The sequence below is a fragment of the Trachemys scripta genome, chromosome 17 (assembly GCF_013100865.1).
Source record: "Trachemys scripta elegans isolate TJP31775 chromosome 17, CAS_Tse_1.0, whole genome shotgun sequence".
Lineage (NCBI taxonomy): Eukaryota > Metazoa > Chordata > Testudines > Emydidae > Trachemys > Trachemys scripta.
Genome location: NC_048314.1, coordinates 20,189,884 through 20,210,194, shown reverse-complemented (window position 1 = coordinate 20,210,194; position 20,311 = coordinate 20,189,884). Strand labels below are relative to the sequence as shown.

Here is a 20,311-nt window from a genome sequence, read left to right as displayed (position 1 = left end):
CCTGCAAGGTAAACTCTGTGTGTGATGTGCTATCCCTGCCTCCCTCCCCGAGTAGGAGATGCTTAGGTCCAGGGCCAGCTCCAGGGTTTTGGCCTCCCTAAGCAGCCAAACAAAAAAACAAAAACCGCGATCGCGATCTGCGGCGGCAATTCGGCGGGAGGTCCTTCGCTCCGAGCAGGAGAGAGGGACCGTCCACTGAATTGCCGCTGAACAGCTGGACGTGCCGCCCCTCTCCGAAGTGGCCGCCCCAAGCACCTGCTTGATAAGCTGGTGCCTGGAGCCGGCCCTGCTTAGCCCAGAGCCCTGAGAACCAGAGCGCTGAAGGTGGCTCCTGGTGCTCAGAAGACAGATCAGTGGTGTTTGGAGGCCACTCCCAGAGGCCCGTGTTTTTACCAATCCACAGAAACCATTCGCCTGAGGTATAAACGTTTAATATACATACCGACCACTGCCCCGATCGATGCACTGCGCAGAGAACCCAGGGATGAGCTCCTCTCCCACGCCTGGGAGCCGTCCTTCCCCTCGTCAGGGGTGAGGCACGACGGGAGGCAGCCCAGGATTCGGGCTGGGCATAAATAGAGGCCTTGAGTTACCAGGGCCGGCTATTGTCCTGAACAAGAAACTAACTGGATTAAAACCCACCCCCGACGTGAACGCCCCTTGTGCGGAGTGGGGAGAGACTCAGCCGGATCCGCGGTGCTAAGTAACCTGCTGCAGAGTGAAGCCTTATAGGACAAGACCGTTTGACTCAGTGCTGCAGAACAAATGATTTGCCGCCTCCTTTGCTTGAAACAGCCCCCTGGGAAGTGATTGGCACCCAGCTTCCTTGCCTTACCTGGGCAGTGCAAGCAGAGAGAGCCCCATCTTGGGCCCCATCTTTGCTGGGACAGGTGCCTCACGGCATGGATCAGTTCCCCCGGGAAGGAACACAGTCAGAGCTGCGATGGGGCCAGGATTTCCCAACCAAAGAGTAACCCGGCCGCCCGGTGACTGGCCCTGCCATGCCAACTGGCCTGAGTTAGTGTCAGCGGCGGCGGGAGCAGCATCAAGCGGGGAGGTCACACAGGCTGTTTTTAGCAGCGCAGCAGGTATCTGGGATGGGATAAGTCCCAGTAGGTTTGTAACAGCGTAGTCTTCCCCCATAGGGGCCAGAGGGTTGGAGCCAGCCAGCTGTGTTCTGAGTGGAGCCCGGTAGTTTGCAAGGTGCCAGATTGCCTGGAGAGCACCTGATTCCTATAAAGGCCAAAGATATCAGCTGGGGGAAGCTACAGAAAGCAGGCTGGATCCTAGAGTGGGCCCTAGCGGGGTCGGTTCCAGGCTGACGGCCGGATGGAGAGCTGCCTGGAGCAGGTCAGCCTGGCAGCCTCTGGGCATGGCCTCCCCTTCCTGGGATGGGCAGCCAGGCCTACAGCCCTGCCGGGGGGTTTGCTTGGAACCACACGGGCAGTTTCTCTAAACAGCGTGGGCGCAGATTGTGGGTAACCTAGCAGGGCTCTTCCATTCTGAACTCCTACCAGTCTTCGTTCTAATTGCCGACAATGCTGCTGATAAGGCATCTCCTCGGGAAGGCGTGTTGTGACAAAGGCCTGTAATGCTCGGCCAATGGGTGCGGTGACACGGCCCCTGCTGCAAGCGGCTTCGGGCTCCTTTACTTCCCAGGGAGCTGCAGGGAGCTCAGCCCCTTTGCAAGTCAGGCCAACTCGCCGTGGAACTCAATAGATAGTGACTAAGCCGGGACCGGGGGAGGAACTGCAGAAACAGCACCTGGTACAATGGGGTTGGGAGGAGGGGGAGGGCGTGGGACACTGCTCCAGGCTCAGTGCAAAGCCCAGGGTGCAGCAGGGAGAAGAGGGGAGGGTGGGGCAGAACCAATTAAGGGTCGAGACATGGGCCCGGCTGGAGCAGTGCAGAGCCAGGGAGGGAAGGATGAGGAGCGGGGCTGGGATTCGGTGAGACGAAGCCAGTTGGGGAGGGGATTCGCTCTGCACCCACGTCCCTGAGCGGCACGACAGAACCCCTCCTGGGCGTTACGGCGGAGTGATCAGCCGCGTCGCTTCTCCAGCTGATTTGGGCTCCCGCTCCCCCATCCAGCTGACTGCTTAACTACACGCTTACCTGTAAGCCAGCAGGACCATCGCGGGCTGACAGTGGCTGGCTGGGTCTGGGCCTCGGAGAGAGGGCATCAGTTGCCAGCAGTAGCACATGCTTCCCCGCGGCGCTGGGGCTGCAGTCGATGCGTTCTCACGCGCCTGCCTGTGTCTGTTTCAGCGACTCGCCATCGCCAAGGAGTTTGGGGACAAAGCGGCCGAGAGGAGAGCGTACAGCAACCTGGGCAATGCGCACATCTTCCTCGGCAGGTTTGACATCTCGGCGGAGTACTACAAGTAAGTGCCACGGCTGTTTGGGGAAAGCAGAGGCCGGGCTCTGGGCTCTCTGCCTTTGCAGAATGCACAAGAGCAGCCAGGCTGAGCGAAACTATTCCCCCGGGAACCCAGGTCTGTTGTAATGCATCCCAGGGCTTCAAGCACTAGGTATAAGCCACCCACAGGGAACAGGAGCCGGTTCGAGGGAGGGTCTGTCTGGTCTTTCTCCAGCTGGCACTTGGCTCCCAATTGATATGTGCATCATATCGCCCCCTGCTGGCCACTTTTGTAACTTGTACAGAGGATAGTTGGTGCATGTTGTTATAGTCCAAATTCCCAGATTCTCCAAAGCAACGCTCTGCCGTGCTGGTGCTGGAATTGCTGTGCCCAATGAGGCTACATCCCAAAAGAGCAGGGACAGGCTGCTGGGTAACAGGAGGAGTGACAGAGTCTCCAGCCTTTCTGCAGACCTCCACGTACCCAAAACTTATCTCCGTCAGTTCTGCTTGACAGAGCAGAGCTGAATTTATCGATACAATGGGACTAAATTCACCCTGGTGTAAAGCACTGAAGCCAGTGGAGGTACAGCATTGGGTTGGGAAGACGGGGGCGGCCATCAGCAGGTCTTAGGGATGTCCACACTAGAGCTGGAGAGAAAATTTCCAGCTTGGGTAGCCATACCGCACTAGCTCTGACCGAGCAGCGAGTCACCCTGCATGTACCTTGGATGAGATCATACTTGGCGCTCAGCGGCTACACTGCTGTTTTTAGTGCACTCACTCTGTCAAAGCTAGCACCGGGATGTCTACACGAGTTGGAATCCCACCTCCAGTGCCTGTCTACACGAGTTGGAATCCCACCTCCAGTGCGTGTCTACACGAGTTGGAATCCCACCTCCTTAGAATGTGGCATTCTTTGGCTTCAGATAAACTCCCTAAGGAATCTGCCCCCAGCGGATCAGCATTTCTCCCTGGCTTGCAGGTGTGCTGTGCATGAATGTGTCTGTGTCTCCATCTGTTTATTGCAGGAAAACACTCCAACTCTCCAGACAACTGAAAGACCAAGCAGTAGAAGCTCAGGCTTGCTACAGCCTCGGAAACACGTACACATTGCTCCAAGACTACGAGCGAGCCATCAAGTACCATCTAAAGCACCTGCTGATAGCGCAGGAGCTGGGGGACAGGTGAGAGATTTGGGACCGTATCTGTGTCTTGTTAGTATAATGGCCTCAGTGGGGATCGAACCTGGCGTCTCTCAGACTAAAAGCCTGAGCCTCTAGGGCTAAAGGACTAAGACCATTAGCTTTGCAATACTAGCAGACTCATAAACCTTTCCTATGGTCCAGCCCCTACAATGGGGGCAAAGCCCCACGCCCAGCTGTGTTAATGTGGGTGATATCAGCTCTCTGGTGAGAATTACTAAAGGTCTGTTGTGTTCAGCCCTCTGTCCCAGCTGCTACTCCTGTTTTTCCCAGCCACCTCCTGGTGAGCACCCGCTGGGATATAAAAATAGCTTCTCCCTAAGGAACAAAGTGAGCAGTGAATGAACCCAAAAGCCCCACCGCTGTGTCTCGCTCATAATGGAAGCTCTGAGAAGGTGCGATAAGATTCCACTCTGATGTGACCAGAAATGGCATTTGGGAACAAATGGTGTGTCACCCGGAATAGTTAGGGAAATGCATTTTGCTCCATAGATAAATTATTACCAACGCGTTACGGCGTCTACCTCCAGCCTTGTGTGAAGTTTTTTGTCTCCTGAGCTTTGCCACGCCGGGTTTCGAGTCTCTTGCAAGTCCTTAACTGAATTTTCAGCCAGCTTGTTGAGAATCTCTGCGAACGACCCTCTTAAAACCTGAGCAAGATGGATATTCAGCTTCATACAGAGCAAAAGATTCAAGAGAAGGAATTGGCAAACGACTAGAAGAAATGAGCATTGCAAAATGGAGAAGGAAATATCCAGCTGGGAGAGCATTTGAGTTGAATGATCTACTGTGCCATTAAAGGGGGCGGTCAAAGCACCCAAAGAGTGGACGTGGCCTTGCTAAGAGGGTGTCTCAAATTGGACATCCACAAAGGGCCTGTTTTTCCTAGGTGCTGAGCACCCACGTCCCAGATGAAGTCAATGGGCACTGCGGATGCGCCACCCCTTCTGAAAATCAGCCCAAGCTGGGCATCCAAAACCAGGCCCAGTTGGATATTGGGCTGTGTATAACGAGGGTTTTCACACAAGGGGTGGAGTAGTGAACTGGGAAATCAGGACTCATGGGTTCTATTCCTGGCTCTGTCACTGATTCACTAGGGTACTTGGAGGAACCACTTCACCATGCCGTGCCTCAGTTTCCTCATTGATAAAATAGGGTTACAAATCCCCACCCCACAGGGGTGTTGTGAGACTGATCTACTGCTTGTGAGGCATATGGAAGGAGCTATTCCGTAGAAGAATCGTAGAATCTCAGGGTTGGAAGAGACCTCAGGAGGTCATCTAGTCCAACCCCTTGCTCAAAGCAGGACCAACACCAACTAAATCATCCCAGCCAGGCGTTGTCAAGCCTGACCTTAAAAACCTCTAAGGATGGAGATTCCACCACCTCCCTAGGTAACCCATTCCAGTGCTCCTAGTGAAATAGTGTTTTCTAATATCCAACTTAGACCTCCCCCACTGCAACTTGAGACCATTGCTCCTTGTTCTGTCATCTGCCACTGAGAACAGCCGAGCTCCATCCTCTTTGGAACCCCCTTCAGGTAGTTGAAGGCTGATATCAAATCCCCCCTCACTCTTCTCTTCTGCAGACTAAACAAGCCCAGTTCCCTCAGCCTCTCCTCATAGGTCATGTGCCCCAGCCTCCTGATCATTTTCGTTGCCCTCCGCTGGATTCTCTCCAATTTGTCCACATCTTTTCTGTAGTGTGGGGCCCAAAACTGGACACAGTACTCCAGATGCGGCCTCACCAATGCCGAATAGAGGGGAATAATCACTTCCCTCAATCTGCTGGCAATGCTCCTACCAATGCAGCCCAATATGCCGTTAGCCTTCTTGGCAACAAGGGCACACTGCTGACTCATATCCAGCTTCTCGTCCACTGTAATCCCCAGGTCCTTTTCTGCAGAACTGCTGCTTAGCCAGTCAGTCCCCAGCCTGTAGCAGTGCATGGGATTCTTCCGTCCTAAGTGCAGGACTCTGCATTTGTCCTTGTTGAATCTCATCAGATTTCTTTTGGCCCAATCCTCCAATTTGTCTAGGTCACTCCAGACCTTATCCCTACCCCCCAGCATATCTACCTCTCCCCTGTGCTTAGTGTCATCTGCGAACTTGCTGACAGTGCAATCCATCTCATCATCCAGCTCATTAATGAAGATGTTGAACAAAACCAGCCCCAGGACCGACCCCTTGAATGGGATGTAAAGAACAGCTCTGCGCCGGCAGGGAGAGGAATGGGCGGCAGGTCTACAGGAGCTGCAGTCACAGCCCGTGATCGCAGTGTAGCCATACGAAGGGTCATTTCCAGCTCTAACTTCTGCGAGTCCGTGAAAGCGAGATAGGAGAAAGTGCTACAGATCTGCATGAAGAACAGCCTTGCACTCGGAGGATGGACTAAGTGTGTTGAAATATGCCTTCCTGTCTAATCAGGCTATGAAAATACCACTCACTGGCCCCATACAGAGCAATTTCCAAAGAGCCTTTGGCATGCTCCAGTCCCCAGGGGCGCTGGGCCAAAGAGCGCTGGGGGTGCAGCACCCTCTGGCTTGAAGGAATAATAGCAAGCGAATGCACGACTTCTATCGCAGACCGACTTTGCAGCTTTGTTCGATGGCTTTCTGCATCCCCACTATAAAAATCCTCCCAGCGCCCTTGCCACTAGATGGAGCATGGACATTAAAATGGAGACAGCCTGCATATTTCTGGGCATTTTCTATCTGATCAGAAACCAAGGAACCCCATTGGGTTAGATGCCGGTTCTGATGGCTCTCTCGGAGATGGAGAGCGTTCTCTTTCCCAGCAGCCCCCCAGGAGTCCATCGGACATTAAGGGGGTGGTGGCCTTGAGAGGGGATATTCTGTGTTTAGGTTGATGCTAGTAAAAGCAGCACAGAAGCAAAACCTAGGGAACGGGTGTTTATCAAACACAGGCTGAACAATACAGAGGTGATACATTCCTGTGTGGGGCTGGGCGCAGTCTTTATGGGAGGCTGGTGAGCCGTAAAGATCTTCCGGACTCCCTGGGAGCTGGCTCTGAGGAGAGGAGAGCAGAGCACGGAGGGGTTACTTCACAGGAAATGCTTAAACATGGGAGTGGGGGGATGATGTTTAACCCTAAAAAGTGAGTCACAAGCTCCTTTTAAAAACAAAAACAAAAACACTGAAAATTAGAAACCCTCAAATAGCCCATCCCCTGATGAGGTCTTCCTCATGAACAGGTTTAGGGGGGCTCCGTAGGTCCCCCCGCCTGCACCCCTTGAGTAGCATGGGGTTCTGCTCCATGGTACATAATAGGCACCTGTCCTTTTACTACACATGCCATTGGGCTCGTTGTGTGCTAGTGGGCAGTCTCTCTAGCACTCCCTGGCTCACAAGAGCTGCGGGCTGACCGTAGGGCATTCTCAGTGCAGGGAGGCCTTCCCCCGCTGCTCTGACAGCCTGACGACCCTCAGGGCCTGGGGTAAAGCTCGCCTGCTTTCTCAGGTTCATGCCTGAAGTCAAGTGGGGTGGACTGTGAAAAGCTGCGCCCTGGAGGAGGCGGTAACTGAGGTTATTGTCGGCTGCTGCAGTCTGTGTGTGGCCCGTGGGGCCGCCCACTGAAAGGCCAGTGCCATGGGCAGGTTTCATTGTTGCTGTGTTTGATCTGTGCTGCGCTCCTGCCCCTGGCCCGTGAGCAAAGGGGGCTGCTCTTGGCTGCCCTGTCACTGTTGCTGTGGGAACGTGTGTGCGCAGCGAAGGGGTTAATCGCCAGGGGGTAGCGGGGGAGAATTCAGGGACAGCAGCCCGCTGAACATCTGGTGGTGGTTGGAAGATGAGGACGGCCACGTCTGTGCTCTGCTGCACGGGGGACCCCCAGAGTGATTGCCAGTTTCCCACCCCTCTGCTCTCCGGGGGGGTGGGAGTGCTGCAGAGGCAGCTGCTCGCCCCAGGACGAGGGAAAGTCCGGCAAGGGGGAAGACTGATTTGGAGACCGGAGAGAAAAAATCAAGGTGGTTTTGGAGTGATTAAAACCAGTCTCAGGAAGGAAGGAATTCTCAAAAGGCCATTTTATCCACAAGGCACTTCTAATAAATCCCCCTCTTGACTGTTGACCCTGCACCCTGTGGGTCAAATCCCCCGCCAGCGTCAATCAATGAAGCTCTATTGCAGTTGATGGGCTACACTGATTTACACCACTGATTATCTGGCCCAGGCTTTTTAATGTCTAGAGCCATTTTTTTTGCCAGGGCCTGTGATTTCTCTGCCCACGTCAGCTGTCCCAGCTGGTTGCCTTCACAAAAGGGGGTGTGCCCTCATTCTGCACAGCCAGCTTGCACACGCGGCTTGTAAGCGTGCAGCCACTTTTCCAGGTGCAGCGAGATGCCGTGCAAATAGCTGCCCTATAAGATATGGAGTAAAATCCTGACCCCATTGATATCAAGGGGAGCTTTGCAATTGACTTCAATAGAATCAGGATTTCACCCGCAGGCTTGATTGTGTGTGCAGAAGTGGGCACAGAAATCGGCATGGAAACAGGGCCGTTGAGGCTTCCAAGGAGAGGCCAGAAACACACAGGTCTTGAAATGGCTGGTTTTTGCTGCGTCTCAAGAACGCCTATGGATGATGATTTCCTGTTTTGCAGAGTGGGAGAAGGAAGAGCCTGCTGGAGTCTAGGAAATGCCTATGTCTCTCTCGGGAACCATGACCAAGCTCTGCGCTTTGCAAGGAAACATCTTGAAATCTCCCAAGAGGTAAGATGAACTGGCCCGGATCAGGGCGAACCAGATCTCCCTGCTGGGAGGAAGACGTGGATTATACTAATAAGACACATTGAGGGAGTTCTTCTCCAGTCTTGAAAGCTTCCATCATGGGCAGTGCTTGGTTTTTATGGGCTATCTTTGAGAATTGCAAACCTAGGCTGGAAAAATCTCATCATGGGAGACCTCCCCCAGCTGCGTCTTAATTGTTGCTAATATAGTTACTGTACCTGGCTAACTCGGCCCGGGTTTGCAAATTGCTTGCTCGGCACGTTTTTGGGGGGGTGTTTGCCAAGGCAAAAAGGAAAGGGTGGACCCCGCTTTTCAGGCTATTCTGCACTGGTGGGCTCCAGCTGGCACAGAGGAACCTAAATACAACATGTGTCCAACCACGTAGGAGAATACCCGCATTTGAGACCTGGGCTGAGCTCAGAGAACATGTCGCTGACTCAGAGCCCAGTCCTGTTTTGGAGAGGATCAGGGGTTCTGAAAGAGATGGGTGACGGCTTTTCTCTTCAGATGCAATGTGAGGCCACATCTCTGGGTGAGCGGAAACATTGTTTTACCCAGGGCTGGCAGCTCCCTGCGGCACCATAAGGAACATGATGGAGAAAGGGGCAGGGAAAGTTTCTGAGTAAAGATGGGAAAAAATAAGAGCCATCCCCCTTGTGACCCGGGGTGCGTGGGGTAGCCCTCTCTGAAAATGCCAAGGGCAGGGCAGGCTGCAAAAGGGGGAGCAGAGACTCCCAAAACTGGTGATTAACACTGAAGTTAAACTCACCAACCAGTCACAGACTGTACTTCTGATCTCCCACACTGGTCATCAAGTTAAAAAAAAAATCACACAGCCCCCTTTTCACATTCCAGTTCTCTGGCTCCCAATCAGTACCTAGGTCCAGTACAGTGAGAGTTATTTGAAAAGCTCTGCCCACTATACAAAATGTTCTTCTGAACCCCACATTGCCAGGTCAATATTAGGTTGGATCTTACCCAAAATCCCACGCTCCCAGCCAATTCTTTAGTGCTTAAAACTAAAGGTTTATTATAAAGAAAACAGAAAGACTATGAAGGGAGTTGGTAAATGATAAAGCACTCAGATACGTACAGAGACTTCAGAGTCCATGTAGCAGGTTCTTGGCAGTGTTGGTGAGTTTGCTGGCTTGAAAGTCCCCCTGGAACATCCATGGCTTGGATGAGTCATTCAGTCTTTTGTTCAGAGCTTCGTTTGTAGAGAAGTTACTCCAGAGGTAAGAAGCAGGAATGAAGACAAAATGGAGCTGATGCCGCAGCCTTTTATAGTCTTTTTGCCACGTGGCTTGTACTTCCTCCGTCCCAAACACAAGCTTCCCAGCACATGGCCTGGAAAAGCCTTAGAGTTCTCTGTCCACAGACATACCACGTGCCTTGCTGACTCAATAAGTGTAGACCCTGGCTCCTTTCAATGGGTTCATTGTACCGCTGGTGACCCTTGATGGGCCACTGAACAGGCTAGGCAGGGCTGATGCCAATCTGTGTGGGGGTGTCACCCAGAAACACAGCCCAGGTTTTGAAACACAGATATACTCTACATATCTATAACTTACAATACAAAGGTGATACAAACATATACATGAGATTATCAGACTTTGCAAATCATAACATTTTCACAGATACCTCACACGGCATATCTGGTCAGATTCCTTGCAATTTTATAATATTGGTATCAACACTATTATAAAGTGCCTCCCGTATTCCATACAGCGTCACACCCCTTGTGTCACAGTGTTGTATTCTAGAACCAAACTACTTCTTAAAATGTTAGGTTACCTTTCTCCTCCCAATCCTGTTTTTCCTCTTGCTTGGGTGCCTCTAGGTTCAGAGTGGAAGGGCCAGAATAGCCCCATGTGGCTCTTCTCATCTTATTTCTGGCTTAGAAGTGCTGGGAAGCCCCTTAGAAGCCAGTTCTCCAGAGCCTTCCACTCAGGTTTGCAAACAGAGGCCTGGCTGGGGCAGAAAAGCAAGTCAGGCCTTGGTCTGCATTTCTGACCCAAAGCCAGACAAGCATCACTCATCTTTTAAGGATGGTATTAGCACCTCTTGCCTCGAGTGGCTCAAACCGCTGCCAGGGAAATGACTGAAAAATACCATCTGCAAGCCTAAAACTGTGTGCCGTGATTTTTATGTTTATATAATAGTGCCTCTTGGGGCACAGATAACTGAAAGCGTCAGCACAAGATAGTTGCTAATCCAGCGGTAGCCAAAGCAACCATATAACTACCCCTGAAAACACTTTTCTCTGTCCACAAACGTTGGGCATGTTCAGATCCAGGGCAAACCCCACAGATGGCATCAGTGAAGTTTCACCCACTTTGCCCTCGATCTGAACATGGCTAGGGTGACCAGACAGCAAGTGTGAAAAATCGGGATGGAGGTGAGGGGGTAATAGGTGCCTATATATTAGAAAAAGCCCCAAATATTGGGACTGTCCCTATAAAATCGGGACATCTGGTCACCCTAAACGTGGCTCATAGCCTGAAGTCCAAGCCAGTGGGGTTTTTGACATGTTGCTTTTTTGATCTGTATTATCGAGCTAGCTACCCGAGTCCAAACCCCAGAGCTGCATTTAAACGTGTTCAAACCTCGCTTGTATCAATTTGAGCTAACTCAATATAAGCGAGAGCAAAACCAGTTTAAGTGTGTCTCCATTAGGGTTTTGCACTGGTGTAACTAGATCAGTTTTAAGTGATCTAGTTATATGGATGCAGCTTTTCTGATCTAGACCAAGCCAAAGGCTTTTCAGGTGGCTTAGAAATCTAGACAGCAAAAGTGCTTTGTTGTTTACCCTTTGCAGCCTGATATGAGGAAATCAGCCATGGTCCCTTTAAAGCTTTCCCCAGTTGACGAAATTGCCCTTTTGAAGCATTAATTGAAACCACCATTTATAAGTGCTTTGTACATTCTCCTGCCTCTGATAGCTTGGCTAAATCTCGGGGTAGGGCTAACACACCAGCCTAATTATACACTTAATTATACTTGTCAGCCATTCAGAAGAAACACTGTTCGTTGGCCCTGTTCATTTTAGAACAAATTGACTTTTCAGCTTTGGGTTGGAGTCTTCCAGCGTGGCGCTGATTACTCACAGCCAGATGGAGGTTCAGCTGTTGGCATTGCAGATGAGTGGGGATGGGAGGACAGAAACAATAGCAGCCTTGACTGCTCCTGGGGGCGGCGGGGGGAAGCCTTTGAGGGTTTACAATGCTGTGTTCTTTGTGGGCTGGTGGCTTTGATTACAGGGCAGTGTCGGAAGGGGGTTGCTCATGGCAGGTGGCTAATAAACTCCCCCATGTTGCTAAATATGGAGTGGTGCTGAAAAATCATGTCCGTTTCAGGGATACGGGGGGAGGGCACGCATTCATTTCTAGCCATCGTCTGCTCTTAGGGAGTGAAGAGCCAGATTAGGGACATTAATTGCTCCAAGATAGACAGAGCAAGGCATGTAAATACAAAAAAAATGTGGCCCACATCCCAACGTTCAGACCCTGCCCAGGAACACCTCCGTTCACAGCAAAGTGGCACCTCTGTTACGGGAGATCCAGGATTAGGACAGAAATCTCTGTCCCCATATTCCCCCTTAAGGACCCCTGTGTTTTGATAGGTGCCTACGAGCAGTCCGCTGCCAGAATTTCTCTGTCGGATATTAATTCTTCCTTTAAGGTCATCTGAAACAAATGGGAATCATCTAAACATTCCATAGATAATAATAATTAATAAATAAATAATAAGGTTTGTTCCTTTAAAGACACAAAAGCACACTGCAGCTTATTAACTTAATTGGGGTAAACAACCCAGCACTTAGTTAGTCTATAGTAAAAATAAAACAAATTTATGAACGGGACATAGGATAGGTGATGCCAAGTAAGGGGAATAAAGTTAGAAAGGGTTACAAGCAAATAAAAGTGAAAACATGCATCTAAAACTTAATCTAGCAAGGTACAGGCTTTGTTCCAGATGGCTTTTCTCGCCAGTCTCTCTTCTTCTCAGCCTTGGCTCACTTTCTCTGTCAGGACCTTCCATAGAAGTACAAGGTGCTGGCTTCCCTTGTCTTCCTAGGTGCAAGTTCTTTGCCTAAACAGGCTTCTCACCTATATTCAGGTACCAGACATTTCATTCCCACCCCCTGGTTAAAGGACCCAACTTTCTCAGCTTGCGTTCCCTTGTGGTTGTCTAGTGACGGATGCCAAAGGCTGCTTCTGTCCTTGCTTATATATTCCTGAATTCAGTGACTTGGTTTCAAGAGGCAGCATGGCCTCAGATTGTTTCTCCCTGACTGGAGGCTTCCAGTCCCCTTATATGTAAATGGGGCTTCCATTGTTTTGATTCCACCCTGCTTAATTTACCTAGGAGCCAGGTAAATAGCTGGTTTCTCTCCTGTCTGGGCGGGGAACCTGTTTCTCCCTGCTTGGCCACGGACTTTAAACACAATATCATTAAGTATCCGTTTCCTCATGTAGTGTTAATACAGACATTTCACAAGGATGTTACTCACCAGCGTGTCATTAACTTTCAGAAAAGACCTCTTTTGGGGCAGTTTGTTGTGGGATATCACTAGGGGAGAACATAAAACCCAAGGATCTGCTCCAGAATGGAATTCTTCTAGAGCAGGGTTGGCAGCCTTTCAGAAGTGGTGTGCCGCGTCTTCATTTATTCACTCTCATTTCACGTGCCAGTCATACATTTTAACATTTTTAGAAGGTCTCTTTCTATATGTCTATAATATATAACTAAACTGTTGTTGGATGTAAAGTAAATAAGGTTTTTAAAATGTTTAAGAAGCTTCATTTAAAATTCAATTAAAATGCAGAGCCCCCCGGACCGGTGGCCAGGACCCAGGCCATGTGAGTGCCACTGACAATCAGCTCGCGTGCCGCAGGTTGCCTACCCCTGTTCTAGAGCATCCAACCCTGGTTTAGTAGTGACCCAGGCATATCCAAGCCCCACAGATGCACTGTCCATTCAGCTGCTAAGTACACACTACTAAGTTAGAAGTTCGAATGATGTGATCTGCCTTGCACTGACCTGGTTGTGCATGAGTCAACACTTACATTTGTCCCCCACTGATGTAAATGCCCTATTAAGGTGATGCAGTAACACCACCTCCCTGAATGGCTTTGAGCCCCAGTCGACGTCCTGAGGTTGATGCAGCGTGAGTGTAGACGCTGCTTTACTGGTGTTGACCATAACAGTCCTCCAGCATCTGTCCCACAATGCCTGACACTGATGGAGTGATGGCATAGAGCGTATCCGAGCTGTGTCCGTAATGCACTGTCGCCTGGGTCTGCCGGGGCTTTCTGAATCTGCGCAGGGGACGCAGGCCCACGGCACGTTGCCCTTTCAGCAGCTCCCTTGCTGGTCTTGGCTTTGCAGATCGGGGATCGGAATGGGGAGCTGACGGCTCGAATGAACGTGGCCCAGCTGAAGTCAGCCCTTGGCGATGAGGATGGGGATGCAACCCGTCACTTCGCTGGCTACGAAGCGCAAGGTAAGTCTCAGGAACCGGAGTCTCTTTGGGTACGTCTGCACTGCAGCTGGGAGCGTGCTTCCCAGCCCCAGCAGACAGGCTCACACCAGCTCCACGGGAGCCAGCTCGCTAAAAGTAGCAGTGTGGACACTGTGGCACTGGCTGGCCTCCCCCAAGCCCACCCGACCCCTTGGGTCCAAGCTCAGGCGGCAAGTCCGAGTCACTGCTGGTGCCGTAACATCCACGGTGCTGTTAGTGCGGTACCTGGAGTGGAGCTAGGGCAAATCTGTCTACGCAGGCGGGCAGGCTGGCCCTCCGCTACATTGTACCTATGTCCCCTTACTTCCCCACAGTCCCCTTTCCTTGAAATAAGGCAGGTTGGGGTTCCTGACCTCTTGCTCTGTTCACGTGTCTTTGGAGCTGCTAGTTTTCTTGCACGTAGTTGGTGTTAAATGTAAAGCAAGGTTAAAACAATAGGAGCGGCTGTTGGTCCTCCAAGTCTGGTGTCCAGCCTCTGGCAATCGTTAGTGTTTCTGGACAAAGTGAAAGCCTCTCCAAAAATACATCTAGACACGAGCAATGGGGGAAAGGTCCTGTCCCTTGTAGTGATTGCCTTGCAGGTGTGGGAGCCTCTTTTTAAGTGGAAAGTTTTGCAGCATTTGACTGTCTGGCCTCCTGCCGCAGTGAGTTCCGCAGGTTGTGACCGCCCTCCATGTGAAGAGGCATTTCCTCAGACTCGTTCTGAGCTGTCCAGCTGAAGGCAAAACGTTGCTCATCACCATCGTCTTTGTTGTTGCTAAAGGCTGACAGCACTCTTGTTGCTTTACAATCACATGGATAGACATAGGTCCCTGGCTGCCGGGGTGTGATGGACACCTGAGGCAGACAAAACAGTTCAAATGCAGTACATCAGGAGGCTGCAAAAATCCGAGGTGATGCAGAGATCTGTGTTTATGTGGTTGCTGAGAGATGGGGACCTCAGGGCTGGGAGAAGTGCGGACTTCCTGGAGGAGGAGGGAGATCATTTGGTGCGTGTGAAGAGGGAGGTATTTCCACGCATCAGGAGCAACGCGGGAGAAGATGCGAAAGGTGGAGTGGGAGAAGGATGCAAAGAGGATGGTGCGAGTGGTATAGGGCATGGCTTCATTAAATGTTCCATAGATGGAGGGAGGCCCAGGACGATTGTTGGGAACAAAGGGGGTTTTGTGGTTTGTCACCAGGAAAAGACTGGGGCCTGATTCTCCCCTTCCTTGCCCCTTGTGGAATCGTTTTCTGCTGTGCCACATGGGCGGGAAATAGTGCAGTGGTGTGAGTGAGTGCAGAGTCCGGATTTGGTGCCACGCTCTGCACAGGTTTGTGCATGAGCCAAGGTGCAGGGTGGTGGAGTACTGGGCTCCAGGGAACAGAGAGATGCAGATTAACAGCATCGCTATGAATTCTGAACGAAATCCTCTTGTGACGGGCAACAAACCCACTACTTCCTCTCCTGCAACACTCTGCTGAGCTCCGGACGGCCTCTGACTGCTCTGGGTGACGACGCAAATTTCCAAAGGGTGGTAACTGTTTGTTTGGCTGTCTGACCACTCATGGGCGCCCCAGGAAGGAGCCTCCAGCAAGCCCTTGCATTGACTTGCAGTGAGTGACATGCCTCAGCATCCCAGGGCCTGACTCATCCCTGAAACCTCTACAGGCATTGCCCTGGTTCCCAAGAGAAAAGGCGAGATGCTGCATGACTTTGTTGCAGCGGACAAAAGCGCTTTGATATCCCCCCTCTCTCCCCCCACACACACACTGTGCCCTGGACAGGTTTCTCTATGCTCCCCTGGTAGACCTTCAGATCTAAGCAATGAAACCCGAACCAGGATTTAACAGAGCAGAACTCTGCAAATCCCTTGCTGATTTGGGGGTGGGGCGGATCGAGGGAGGAGAGCTGTGCGGAGGATTTGATGTTTCAACTTTGCTTTCATTCCAATTAGGAATATAAACAAAAACATTTAAAATTCTCTATCAAAGGGAAGACCCTGGGGTCTGCGATCATGGACTCTGGAAATGACCCCGGGGCACTCTGCCTGGCTGGTTGGCCTGTGGCCACAGGACCTGGAAGTCCCTTCCCCTGGGACTGCAGACTCTGGAATCCTGTTTCCCTGTAGCCTGGCAGGTGGGTTGCTGAAGTTAGACAGAGGAACCGGCAGGACACCAGGCAGGTTTTGAAAGCTGTCCAGGGTGTAGCAGGCTGGGTCGGTCGGAATCCTGCCTGGCTTTCCTGAGACGTCATCGAAATCAAACGGTGTCTGTGGAAGGTTTTGGTTTCGACAAATTGGGGAATTTGGATGAAAACCCGTTTGGTCCGACCTGTTCTAAGCAGCTCTCGTCGCCACTGCTCCAGGGTTTCCATTCTTTGGAAGTGGGGCAGCCATGACTTAGCATGGTGGCAGGGGCTGACCCCACATGGCCTGTGTTCATAGCCAGATTCTGTATCTCATCCCAGTCTCGCCGTTCCCAGGCCCCTGTAGGTGAGGGGGAAAACACAGCGTGTCACCAAACGGTGCCCTGCAGTTCTTCACTGGAAGGACAGTGCTTGCAGTGTGTGTGTTCTTGGAGAGCACAATGAAAACAGGCCCTCAGCATGCCGAAAACTAGTATCCAAGTACCCCCAGAACAATTCATATCTAGCGATGGCCTCTCTTACACCAATATCTTTCATGCATCAGACAGACCTCGTTTCTCCCCATAGATGCAGTAACGTCCCGGGAGGCTGTTGGTTAGTTCAATATGACCTTATTAGGGCTGACCCTTTTCTCTCGCGCTGGTTATTTTGTTATTGGCAGCAGATTGAAAAAGGATCGCACAGCGGTCGGAGTGTGTTTCTGAAATGAAATTAGCCATCCCTGTTTGCGTAGCGTGTTGATTTTGAAGGTGTAGCCGGGAGTTGAAATACCAAAGGCCTTTCCAGAGGATTCATTCCACCTGAGCTGTAAACGCTTTCGGCCGGGCTCAGGCCCTGTGCTGCAGTGGGAGCTGAGCTGAGCTCTCTCAAAGCGAGTTTGGAAGGCTGCAGCCGTACCAACCAGGCAATCGGCCTCATTTTGCAAGGCCGTCCTTCCACGGCTCTGCTCATCAATTAATTAGCTCGGATCCTCCATTGTTTGCGACACCTCATTAGAAGCCTCCTCCCTTTGGCAGATGTTTTGGTTTTGAATGGCAGCAGGAATTAACCTAGAAGTTGGATTTGCTTCCTTGTTTTTTGGTTCTACGACAGAGCTGAGTGTGGCTGAAAAGCGCCTGTGTGCCCATCTGAGACGCAATGTTTAGCCACACAGCAGACCCAGCAGGGCAAGATGCCCCCACGTGGCGTGGCCACGTTGCCTCAGTCTTCTAGTGCGATGGAGCTCCGGGGGCTGGGGGTGTTTGATAATCCCAGCTGGTGGGCAGGCAGCGAGATGAGGGGGCTCCTACTGTATAGCAGGGCTGGTCTACGTGGGGAAATTGACAGGCAGAACTACACAGTGGATGCTGGTTATCTGCAGTCCCAATAAAGGCCGCTTTCGGTCACTGGCGACGCCAGCCCGAGAGCCGATCCCGTCCCGCTCACTTTAACGTTCATGGGATTTGGAGACTGGCAGCTGCCCTGCTGCTGATTGATAACCATTTGACATCCCAGTAGCCCCTGCTCCGTGTGGCAAGCCCTGGCCACAGGCAGGTGTGCAGGGCTGCAGCCAGGGAAGGAAGTGCTGTGATGTGCTGAGCCTGGTCCCTGGTGCCAGGGCAGAGTGCAGCTGGGAGAGGGCAAGGAGAGGAACCATGAATCCCCAGGACTCCCCTCCCCACTGCCACCTTCCTTGCCCGCAGCCTTTCCTCCAACCTGGAGCGCTGGATGCCAGCCGGGGCTCCTGTTACCTCCTGTGCAGGCAGCGGGTCCCCGTGGGGCCGCCCCATGCTGCCGTCTCAGGCACAGGCCTTTGGCTTACTGTAAACTTTTGGATAATAGCAGCATCTTGCTGCCAACCGAGGTTGCTAATAAGCTGTGCTAGTCTAATTATACTGCTCTGGCTCTGGCGGTGCTGCTCCCTGGGCCGACGCACTGATCCGGAATAAAAGCGACCTTTTTTTTCCACGTTGCGTTGGAAGCGGTTTAAGCTATGTGGGGGGGAAAGTCACTTTATTCCAAAATTGCGTCCACACGGAGAGATGTATAATTAGAGCGCTGGCGTTCAGCTGATCCGTTTCCCCATGTAGACAGGAAGATTGGAGCTGGGGCCTCGGTACTTAGTGCTGTTCACACCTCCTCCCTCCAGACCTGTCTCCCCGATACGACTACCCCACATGCTGGTTCCCAAGTGAATGCAGGACTGGAGCTGAGCTGAGCCCGGAGAGAGATGGGGCTTCCCACCAGGGAGAGGCACATGGGGTGGCTTGCTTCCCCTCCCAGCAACTAGAAACTGTCCCCACTCTCTAGCACCATGCCCCTAGCTTCCCCAGTCCTCAAGACCTCAAACCCCTGGAGATCAGCCAGTGCTGGGAGGGTTAAGCCTTTTGCAGGGCTAAAGAGAGATGGGGGACGGGAAGGTTGATAATTGAAACTAATTATTATGCAAGGGAGTGAATTGGGGAGGGGCAGCAAATCTTAGGCCCATCAACCTTGCCATTGTCCCCTCCAAGCCCAAGGCTAGTGCTGGGCTGGGTTAGCATCCAAAGCCGGATTTCATGTCCCCCTTTGATCTGAGCGTTTATGACTGACTGAAAGTGAGGCCGGTCTACGTGCCTAATTATCACCGAGCGAGAGAGTGGCTGCGTTAATCAGATGGCACTGTTTGTTTGAGGCTTTTATAGGTTATAATGACCTCATTCATCAGCAGTGCCAGTGATCGGGTTTCCAGGGTCAGGTTTGTTCCAAAGAGAAGGACAAAATGTTCTTAAATAAATAAATAAATTAATAAAGAAAAGCGACCGACGGAGGGGAGCGAGGGAGTGAGAGGAAGTGAACGGTGGGCCTGTGGCAAACATTGGAGCTTTCCTTAACGAACTATGGCCTGCCAGGGAGGGACTTCACCGCAGCTTCTCGGGCATGTCCGAGAGGGGAGGTAAATACTGTCCTTTCTTTCAGTGATGTGGCAATTTCTGAAGCATGGCTTCTTGGCATCTTTTACCAGAAGCTGGGTGCGGTGTGATTGGGGGGTGGGGCTTACCGGTTTTCCAGCATGTTGGAGATTATCTGACTACAGTTTACTGATACAGACCAATTTCTACTGTGGGGGGAAAAAAGCCAGAATTTTTTCACCTGAGTTGGAAAATCTGGTATTGGTCCAATGTCTCAGTGTCAGGGCTCTTCTCCCCCCAGCTCCCGCTCACAGGACAACATTGACCAGTCAGCCTAATCTTTATTTTCCTGCTCACTGCAGCTTTCCTGATTGGATACAGCATTCTTCTTCACCTCCTGTTAAAGCAGAAATTGTAGCTTCTCTAGAGGTTGCGTTAAAAAGCTGCCATGTTCTACCCCAGATGTAGCTGCATTTCAGCAGTGGATGAAATGATCACCTAACCTAGGCCTGAGTTAGGACTTTCAGTGAAGCCCCAAACCAGATGAATTTTGACCAGCCACCCCTGGGTTTTGTCCTTTGCTACAGAGGTTTTTCACAGCTGTATTCCTCTGTGGAACAGATGCGTATTTGTCTAACAAGTACTCCTGTTATATTTGTCTTTGTATCTCTCTACGTGTATCTGCACCCATGGAAACAACTATAGGACATGGGCCGTCACTAAAACATGTATTTGCGCTGTGTAAGAATGAGCTTTCACTTCAAGAGAGACAAGGAAATGCTCAGATTTGTTAGGGTAAATGTGGAGTGCCTTTGCAGAGACCCTGTGTGTGATCACGGCATGTGTGTCACAATAGTTGTGTGCGTATAATAAGAGAGGAAGGATGGCCTGGTAGTTCAGGCACAGGAATTAGAGTACAGACTCCTGGGTTCTGTCCCTGGCTCTTAGGGTAGATCTGCTCTGCACCTAGACACCCACGGCTGGCCCGTGGGCTCGGGCTAAGGGGCTGTTTAGTTGTGGTGGAGACGTTCAGGTTTGGGCTGCAGTTGGGACCCTACAACCCAGGCTCCAGCCCGAGCCTGGACAGCAACACTGTAAATAAGCAGCCCCTTAGCCCGAGCCTCAGAAGCCCGGTCAGCAGGCCCGGGCCAGCCAGGGGTTTTTAATTGCAATGTGGCCATAGCCTTAGACTAACTCCCTCCCCGTGTGAATTTGTTGAAGTCACTGATTCACAGGGGAGGTTAATCCTGCTCCTCTGCTTCACAAGGGAGCAGTGAGGCTCAGTTAATGGTTGCAAGGCACTTTAATGTGTGCCTCCCGTGGTCCCAACGTGTACTAAAAGCATGGTTATCGTTACTAGCAGCAATTCACAGCACGGGGAACAGACAGAGGCAGGGCCGGTGCAAGGATGTTTCACGCCCTAGGCGAAACTTCCACCTTGCGCCCTCCCCGAGCCCTGCGGCAGCTCCCCGCCCCCCCCCC

At 51.6% G+C, this 20,311-nt stretch overlaps 1 protein-coding gene across 6 annotated transcripts in view; it reads left to right on the top strand.

Moving 5' to 3' along the window:
• The window catches only part of GPSM1 (G protein signaling modulator 1), a 144,995-nt gene that overhangs the window by 55,984 nt on the left and 68,700 nt on the right, over window positions 1-20,311 (top strand). For 5 of the 6 annotated variants that reach the window (XM_034793374.1, XM_034793373.1, XM_034793372.1 and 2 more), the window contains 4 exons: window positions 2,269-2,384; window positions 3,391-3,546; window positions 8,181-8,289; window positions 13,699-13,813. In XM_034793374.1, the coding sequence (XP_034649265.1) occupies window positions 2,269-2,384; window positions 3,391-3,546; window positions 8,181-8,289; window positions 13,699-13,813 (496 nt within the window). Of the gene's footprint in view, window positions 1-2,268; window positions 2,385-3,390; window positions 3,547-8,180; window positions 8,290-13,698; window positions 13,814-18,766; window positions 18,874-20,311 lie in introns of those variants that run through there. The other variant, XM_034793376.1, reaches the window with a different exon arrangement.